We start from the raw sequence: 9,884 nt of genomic DNA on the forward strand, positions 1-9,884 counted from the left end.
TTAGCACCGTTGTCTGTTGTGATGCAGACCAGTTTGTCCTCATCCAGTCCCCAGTCTGCTAAAGCAGCTTTCAGGTTTTCACCCAAGGTGTCAGCAGTACGGTTATCTGGGACATATCTGGTCTCTAAACATTTAGAGTGCAGGGTCCAGTCAGCACTTATATAGTGAATCGTCAAGCTCATATAAGGGGTCATATTTGAACTTGACCACATATCCGACGTAGCAGAGTAAAATGAAATGTCTTTTATCTCCTCCTTTACGTCCTCTTTAATACTGTTGTACAGTTGTGGAATAGCCGTGTGTGATATGTATGTTTTTCCGGGGATTTCGTACTGTCTATCAAATGTTTGCAACATTTTTCGAAATGCTGGTTTTTCAACTATTTTAAATGGGAGAATTTCTTTAGCAATTAAGTGAACAACGCTGTCTGTGAGTGCGCACCACTTTGCGCCGTCCTTTTTGTACACTGCCTGTCGACTAATTGCTTCAGTGATGGTGGACTGTTGCGAACTTGAAGACGGAGACGGGTCACCGATTTTACTTTTTGTCCCCAGCTGTAAAAAAATTTGCTGGATGGTTGTGCTTTAGGTGCTTGTACAAGTTGGTTGTACTGCTGCTCTTAGTTGCTACTGTTTTATGACAAATGCGACATACCGGCTCGCAAAGGTTCAGCGGTTCGCCTCGGTCATTTGGTTTGAATCCAAAATACTCCCACGCTGCTGCAGTTGCATTCGGCTTTGAAATCAGTTCCATTTCGAGCTTTTCCCCAATATAAGATAGTGTTTCTTTACCTTGCTAACTCCTCACGGAGTGCTAAAGCTGCAGAAGTACAAAATGATGCGCGCTACGTCGCTAACTACCTGATGCAATAGTTCTCTCCTCCCCTCTCCTCATTTTTTGCCCTCATTTTTTTCCCTTCCCAAAAAAATGAGGAAGGGAGGGGTCAGTGGAGAGCACCGGAGTTGAGCTTTCTCATCCAGTGTCATGGAAAAATGCAGGGAGAAACGATAATGCCGATAATTTAAATGGGCTCGATAGCTTTTTTTTTATCATCCGATTAATCAATTTATCGTTTATCGCGACAGGCCTACTTAAGCATAGACATGGGAGAAATGGCTGCTACATTCAGGAATAGTTTTCAAGTAAACATGCTTATTGCAAAGCTTGTGCTCATTTTTATTAATCTTGCTCTCTTTAGATATTAATTAGTTGGGCTATCTTCTCTGGAAGCCAGTCGGAGTTCAGCTGTTTTCCAGACATCCCACTCGTATCTTCCCATAAGGGATTTTAATTAAAATAAGTGCCAAATTAATAAAAGTGATGGTTGCACTCCTTTAGATTGACGCCATTTTTAACAACCAGAAATGTTTCCGCACACCCAAACTGATCCTCATTGTAAACAAAGTGCATGGCCCTTCTTTCAGCTGGCTTACACATCACCAAATTAAAATCTAAATTTGGTCTTAGTCCACATCACCAAGTGGAGGATTGTCGCAATACTCTGTGCTCCGTAGGCAAAACTCCTTCTACTCCAAAACATCCTGTTGCATCTCACTAAAAAGGCCTTCAAGGCGCAGGATTGCTATTTAAAATCTTAAACTTGAAAGTATATTTTTTTAAAACCTGTGTTTGCCAGTGACCGGCCCATGTCTGATGCAGGAGCTGCAAAGTCGAAACAGACTTTACAGCTGTGAGAGCATGAGAGAAGAAATGGCACATGGCAGCAATAACTGTAGGTATGAGTTAGTCTTTGTGCGAGGATTTATTCTCTATTTTTTTATTTTCTTAATTTATGTGCACTACTGAGCAAAAACAAGCCTCTTACAGTAGAGCGTGACCACAGCTGATTACGGAGCACGCCGCCATGTTTTGAGCTGCTCCAGAAAACTGGGAATTTGATTAGTTCGGAAAAATGAAGTAGACAGTCTTCATCATCTGCAGTTGGCAGTAAGGGCAGCTCATTGGCAGCTAAGGGCTCTTTGCTCTTCTGCCGCTGAGAGACCTTGTCCTCAAACGTACATATCACGAACGTGGACATCTTCAAAGCCATCCCGAAGGAGCATCTCACGTCTCCCCTGGGAGGCAGAGGCCATCCGGTCGTTCCCAGCGGCTCCGGCCTTCGCTTTTGAGGGAGACGCGAGGCCAACTGCCGCAGCTCTGCGCAGCCAGGTTCTTGTTACGTTCCGTTATATTGATATTGGAAGTGGAGTTTTAATAAAAGCGCTGCTGCTGCTGCTGCTGCTGCTGCTGCTGCTGCTTCCAAAGAAACCTGAACCTATCCTGTGGTGCCTGGCTATTGCAGCCCCCCAACAACCCCTTATCCTGCTGTCTGCTCCTCGGTGTATATATCATCTCAGATCATCTCAGTGGAAGGTTTTTTTTTGTTTTTTTTTTTTTTGTTTTTTTTTGTGGAAAATGAAAGTCTGGAATGTCTTGACTGCTTCAAGTTATGTCGTGGTTTTCAGCCACCTTAGCCCAGTTCTCCTGTCCGTTCTTCTCTACGCAGCCTGACATGTGCAGCTTTTTTTTTTTTTTTCTTGCCCGACTCGCCTCTTCCCATGCATGATTCCATAAACATGCTGCAATAACATTTTCTTTCGGCTCTCAAACAATTTTTGAGGAAAACCGATCCTCCCAAGAGCCAGTGATTAAAGGTGGAAGATCAAAACAGAGAAAATATTAAATTAGGTCCCCAGTAACAATGTTGACGGCCGGCACCTAATGCACAACAGATGTGGGTGCCCTTCAAGACATGCATAACTCTCCCACTGACTCTCCGTCCCGACTTCTCATTGGAGGCTCACAGAAATAGAAAGAAAACATCAAAGTTGACAAATACACAGTGGTCTTATGAGACTCCCTTCTTTTCTTTTCTTTTTTTTTCCTCCCTCCACTCAAAATTCAGCAGAGCAAGAAAGGAAATGTTGCTCCATTCAAAGTGATTTAAAAAAAAAAATCCCTGTTTTGATTGGCTAATAGGAGAGCTAGTGTTAGTGTGATGAGGTTTGGTCGGGGGGAATCTTTTTTACCTCGCAGGGGCCGCTGTGGAACGCTGTGATCTCCGTTTCACCGCTCACCTTGTCACTCCCCACAGCATGCTGCCCTTCTCAACTTTAAATGGACGAGGTCACTCTGAAATTGTTAAATTGGGTGTAGAAAACAGCGCGGGGCTCCCCGCTGTGCCGTCAGGATTGCCATTCCAGAATCTGCTCCTTCTCGCTGTGTTTTCCTTTGAAAGGCTGAAAAGCGAGGCGGGCAGCCAGCTCTTTAAAGCGCGCTGCGATATTATCCTCTATCCCTCTATACTAAAACAGCACACTTATACTTTCAAAACATTTTCGTTCATCTAGTTTTCTTAACATTTTTTTTTTTTGGTTTTTGAGGATGATTTAGTTTCAGATTAAATATGATGAAATTATGCTTGACTCGCTAAACAACATCTGATCGCCGTGAATCTCTGAGAATGTTAAAATTGGAATATTTTGACGTTGATTCACACTTAGTTGTTTTAAGAGTATGGAGACGTCAGCAAATAGTGGTTTTTGTTGTGTTTCTTTGTGTGTTTCAATTAAAATTAGGAACATTTTAATTTAACATTTTTCTTTGAAGTTACTTGTATGGAAAGGTGTACATTAATATTTAATTAATAATGACACCCTGAACAATTGCCATTAAGCAAATGACAATTAAGCATTTTTATTTTATTTTTTTAATTCTGTGTGTTTAGTTTCAGGACTTTTATTTATTTGGGGGTTTAACTATATTATGACGTGGAGGCCTATTTCTTTTAGTCACTTCAAAACGAGAAAGACAAGAGAACATGCCACTGAAGTGAGGCAAAATAGGTGGTGAACTTCGTAATCAAAGGACGCGGACACACATTGTTGGTCATGGTAATGAGGGTCAAATGATGCCCAAGCTTCTTGTTTGAGGACCACAATGAGCTGACGTACCTGAGTGTCTTTACCTGGACTGCAGATGAATGTGGATGGTTGAGAGGTTAAGCTACAAAGTTAGCTTGCCAGGATTTTCAAAATATGTATTAAAAAAAGACGTCTCTTTAGAGATTTTTTGTTGTTATTAATCATTTTGTTATCCTCATTCGTCTTCTGACATGAGAGTTTCCTGTATACTTCACCATGAAATTACCAAATTTCATTCACTTTAAAACTAAAACGTGCACATACTCAATTTCTTCATCGGGTCATGCTTACAAAAAGTGCTACGTAGCTTTTTTTGTTCTTCAGATTTTGTGTTTAAATATCCTGCATGAAACTATAGCACTTCATGTTTATTTAAATGTCAGAACATTGTTTTATGTTTTCATTCGTATTTATTCAGTCATCCGAAGTTAATTAGTTTTCACCAGACTCAACGGAGAAGTTGTTTGCTGCCTTAACATTTCTGTTCATACAAGCTACATTTATACCTAAACATTTTTTTTTTTTAATCTGTAGTTGTGCATACAAAATCTCAAAGGAAATATAACGTGACTCTTGTGTCTGATTACCTCAGTTACACTTAGGTACGGAAAAAAAAACTGTGTTCTTTAGCCTTTCTGAACACTTGATGTCTTGCTTCAATTGTTGAGCCGATTATCATCATGCAGCACTTGATGTTTAATGGTGGGGAAAAACTGTTCAAGAAATAGATCCAGTGATATTTTTTACGTTAGGCTTTTTCCATGTTACCACCATGGCTACAAATATGCAGACTAAATAGTCATGATTAAAGCATTTTTATCCTTATCTTTCTTATGTTTTAGTGTGAATCTGGACTGAAACAAGCGTAACCTAAATGCACACTGGTACCACATAAATTAATGACTGTACAGGATTCAATACGTGTGTGTGCATGATTTATTTTGATTAGTTTTGTTTATTGTAGTTCTGGTTGGGAAATTCACGTATCACATGGTGACACTGACGTATACATTGAAAAATTTCTGTTCCTGAAAATGTTTTTGTTGTTGGTATTGTTTCTTTGGAGTATAAAACCCTAAAGTTCTTGTCATGTTGGCTCTAAAACAGGACTTAGGGGAAATAATGTGTTGCATAAACTGACTTGTTGCTGTTATTCATTTATAGAGCACTATGGCACTGCTGCAGTCTCTTTATCGTAGAGTCTTCGCAACATACTTTGATAGTAAAAAGAAAGTACACCCTCTGTACCGTTCATAATAAACACAGTTTATATATTTAAAATGAATTTCCATTACATGAGCCAAATATTCAGTTTTTTTTTTTTTTTTTTTTACTAGTAGGATTGTTATAATATTGCTATTTAAAATAGGGATGCAACATATGCTGAAGTTTTTTTATTATTATTATTATTATTATTATTATTATTAAATATTATCACAGCTTCCTGATTTTGTTATCCTTCACTCAGTGTTACGCTACCAAGAACAGAATGACGAAAAGACAAAAACTACATAACAAGTTGATGGATGTTTATTTTACAACTTGCTTTCATCTCCCAGCGCTGTAGTTTTTGAAACGGCCAAATGTTTTAGCCAAAGTAGAATTCAACCCGTGATTTATTTATTCTTGTTGCCGGAAGAGCCTGATTGGTATGAAACAAGTTACTGATTTTAATCAAGAGTGCCATCCGTGATCTGTTGTTCACAGCATGTGTGTTTATGTATTGGTTGTTGAATATCTACATCAGAAACAGGTGTGAGAGCCAAACCAATCGGTGGTTGTCCCAACCCAAAACTGAGACGACCTTGACCACAGTGATTGGCCCTTTAACGCTGAAACTGTCTGGACTTTATCAGATACCACAATTATTTAGATCTGACCTTAAGTGGATCCCAGATTTCACTATCAATTGTTAAAAACAAAGTAGCTGAAAGTTTGTACAACTTTTTTTTTTTTTTTTATGAAAGCAAACTTATCAATTAAACACTCCTCAGTATTATCACATTATTACAATGAAATTGTGTATTTCCAAAAGACCAATTTCACCACTTATAAATACTCCGAAAGCTGTAATTCTTATAGATTGTGTTTGTATATTCAATTGACTGAAGCCTTCTAACTGGGTACACTCGAGGAAAGCAAACTGAGCCCCATTAGTGAGTCAGACATAAACATGATAATAAAGTCAACATGTGGCCCAGTCCTAAGCACTTCTCTCTGCGAAAGCCTGCGTATTTAAACCCGACATCGCATGGCGTCAGGACGGATAGCCCACGGTCAGGACATGCAGTCAGGGTCTTAAACCAAAGCAGTGCGGTCATCGCCAGATTCTGTCAGTTACCTGCCTTAAACAACAACAAAGAGCCATCCAAGCTCTTTGGAAATCTGTTTGCTAAGCCTTTTCCCTTTTCTTCCTCATAATAATCCCTCCTGATGGTTTGTTTGGGCTCAGTCAGGGCTGGAGGGGAGCAGCGGGGAAGGAGAAAGTGAGGAGTTAAAGTGGGGGTCTTTGATGATGACGAGATTAGATATAGCCCGGCAGACTGTCTCCTTCTGCCTCCGCTGCAAGCCCTGCCTCACACCCACCTCTGTTGGCTGCACGCAAACACACACACACACAAGGTTACACGCGCTTAGTTGCACACATATATGGCGAGCTGCAATGCACGAGTCCACCCCTTTCCTCATTGTTGAGGAATTACTTGCTCTTTAAGGTCTTAAGTTACAAGAGCAATTGATCCCTCTGACCCCCTGCAAACCCTTGAGGTTGTGCTGGGAATCTGAGCTCCAGTGTATACACACAGGAGGCTGCTCAGCCCCCAGAGCAGCAGGCTTCGCACTCCCCTGCCTTCCACACAACGCACACAAAAACTCATCCACACGCTCTGTGCTCTCTTGTTTGCGTTCTGATTCTTCAAGCTCCAACGCTGAGGATTTACCACCCCCTGCTGGTCTAAAAGCTGCTCTACAGCGCTTTGCCTTTACATCAAGAACTAAGTGCCAAGTTATAGAATAGAATAGAATAGAATTTATTGATCCCCAAGGGAAAATTGCTTATTTGTTGAAAGCTACTCCATCTTAGGTAATAAATACAAAGTTTGTAAAAAAAAAAAAAAAATAGGTATATATATATATATATATATATATATATATATATATATATATATATATATATATATATGTGTGTGTGTGTACTTAAGAGTGATAAGTTCAAAATGACTAGATATAAATGAATAAATAAATAACAAGCAATCACATCCAATATATTAATCAATAAAAAACCTATAAATGAGCACAGAAATTTTTTTAATCAATTAGCACATACTTGGGCATTGTAAAGCCTGATGGCAACAGGCAGAAATGACTTTTTGTGGTGCGCTTTGGCAAAATGAGTCTCTGGCTGAAGGTGCTCCTGTATCCGGCCAGCGCGTCATGGCCGGACCGGTCATGGACGAGGCCATTACCTGCTGACAGAAAGCATAGTTTATGGTTAAAGGTAAACTTCTCATATCACCATGAGTTTGTATCTTACACCTAGCAGAAGGCCAAATCTGTATTTAAATTCAAATATGCGCTTTAATTGCCACATTTTGTTAAAAATGTTAGCATTTAAGCTTTTTCTGCTAAAACGAACAGAAATAAGCTGAGGATGACCTTGTGCTCTTCGTGTTTTCTCATTACTGCTTAAGATTGATCATTTCATGCCATGTTGCAGATGTCGTTGTCGTGTCCAAACGCATTCACCGACTCCCCAAAGCCAACGATAATCATAGAAACTGTTGCTATGTCTCAGTAAAAGCCAACAAAAAACAAGGTTTTCACATTGTTTACAGTGTTTCAGTTTTTGGGTCTTCATTAAATCCAAAATGAGCGTTTTCTCTCTTTGCGATTGACTTAAAATACTACCAGCAACATCAATGGATGCCACATGTTTGTGTTCATTACAGATTTCCTGTTATTCAATAGAGGCTCAACTATATTATATTCGGGTAGATCTCCCTTTGAAATTTGCAAAGAAGTCACATGACTTTTGACAAAATGGTTATGGCAGACCTCCTTGCCATAACTATAATCTTTAGATTCCTCTACAGATTCTCCATCAGATTCATGTTGGGATTCTGCTTGGCCTCTCCAAAACATTAATGTTGCTTCCTGTCTGAAGAAATACATTGGTAAAATTAAAACACTAACTCTACAGCTGTGCATATATGACCCTGTTTATCTAACGTTTACTTGGTGAATTGGGAAACATTGACATTTTTGAGCTCATGAGCTTGAAATGTATTGAATCACTTCACCAACTCTTGTACCATTGTCCCACTCTACGTAGAAACTCCTTACACAAAAGTGACCTTAAAAGACAATAAAGCAGAAAGTCGTCTGTGTAGTGCTGTCAGCCTCTTTGGTTAAACGAGTCCCCACTCTCTCATGTGCTGGGCAAGGCTACAAACCTGACAATCTGAGCCATAGGAAGTACTCTGTTCTCCTTGAACCCCTTCTGAGCTCTGTCACACTGAGCTACAATTAGCTCCTGACCTCAAATAATGCTATTATTACAAGGATAGGTTCACCTCAGCTGCCCCTGCCTGTGTTAACATGCTGCCCCCCTCCCCAACCCCTCCCCGGCGCAGAGCCTTACATCACTGTTATCTTTCTAAGCAGACAAATTCGTTAACCCTGCTTGTCTCCTTCTCTCCGGATTGGGAATAGCGTTTTCTTTACCGGGACGTCAGCTTTAATAAATCCGCTCAGAGTCGGCGTGTCGCGAGGAATGTTCAGAGCCGCCATTAAACGCGGGTGCCAGGTTACTCCTAGCAGCCAAGGCAATTTCATAATTGAGGTTGTTAGAGTGAGAAGTCCGAAGGCTGAAGACAGCGTCGTCGCGCTGTCCAAACACCACCACCCCCTCCGCCGCTTCTGTGGCCGCTGTCACAGTCAAACTCATTGTGTCATTTTTCAATCCCGGGCTTGTCTGAGCTCCGTCGTATTCTGGACCCAACAGAGCCCACTGTGTGTGCATCCACACCCACTCTCACCCTGGCAGCGGAGCCCTGCGGACGGGGGGAAGCAATTTGGTCTGTTTTAATATTTGACCAAATTGCAACAGCAAACATTGGAGCGCACCAAGTTTCCTCTGGTTTTGCCTGTGCACACACACATACACACACATACACACACACACAAACCCAGACATTTCGCCTATGATAAATGGATCATAATTTTAATGCTTATTAGAGATCGCTCTGTCAGTGCTATGTGCGCAGAGGCTCATGTTTTTATTTATGAGAGCTGTTAATTGAGGAAATTGCTGGTTTGAGGGTTTTTTTTATGTACGTAAATTGATGAGTTGCTGCGAGTAAATATTGAGAAGTCAAACAGACGTCAGATCCACTGAATTAGTCCATCTGTCAGATCCAGTATATATATACCGAACGATACTTTACTCTGGCTCTGTCTGAATGTAACGGAGAAATTTAGTTTCCTTTTTGGATGAATGAAGCTCCTTCTGGAACAAATTTGTACACAGGTCAAAGAGTCTTATTGGCACAGTGGATCCAGGTCTGTTAATGCGTCTTTTCACTTTGTCTTGGCAGATAACGAACATCACGAAGCTCAAAGACTTTCTGCTACAGCACCGAAAAGACTACGTGAGCGCCGGAAGGTAAGCTTCTTCAAGACAATTAGAGTAACTCGAAGCAGACCAGATGAAAAATATCATGTTCAATTAAAACCAGATGTTTACAGACACAGCACAAAATAGCTCTTTAAATGTCAGGATAATAAAAGAGAGAATTCTTTTTACTTTGAAGTTCAAATTCAAAAATACTTTATTAGTCCTAAAGGGAAATTAAATGTTGTTGTAACTCGTTAATTCTAAAAAAAAAAAAAAAAAAAAAAAAAAAGGGGGGGGGGGGGAAAAAAAAATTTTTTTTAAATTTTTAAAGGGGATTCCCTTTTAAA

The 9,884-nt window shown here is 40.2% G+C and overlaps 1 protein-coding gene across 1 annotated transcript in view; it reads left to right on the plus strand.

The window, feature by feature from the left end:
- The window catches only part of stx18 (syntaxin 18), a 26,401-nt gene that overhangs the window by 8,302 nt on the left and 8,215 nt on the right, over window positions 1-9,884 (plus strand). The window contains exon 2 of the mRNA XM_015048130.1: window positions 9,518-9,585. Within this exon, the coding sequence (XP_014903616.1) occupies window positions 9,518-9,585 (68 nt within the window). The remainder of the gene's footprint in view (window positions 1-9,517; window positions 9,586-9,884) is intronic.

This window comes from Poecilia latipinna, unplaced genomic scaffold (genome assembly GCF_001443285.1).
Source record: "Poecilia latipinna isolate Pla-1442-1.1 unplaced genomic scaffold, P_latipinna-1.0 Scaffold861, whole genome shotgun sequence".
NCBI classification, from domain to species: domain Eukaryota; kingdom Metazoa; phylum Chordata; class Actinopteri; order Cyprinodontiformes; family Poeciliidae; genus Poecilia; species Poecilia latipinna.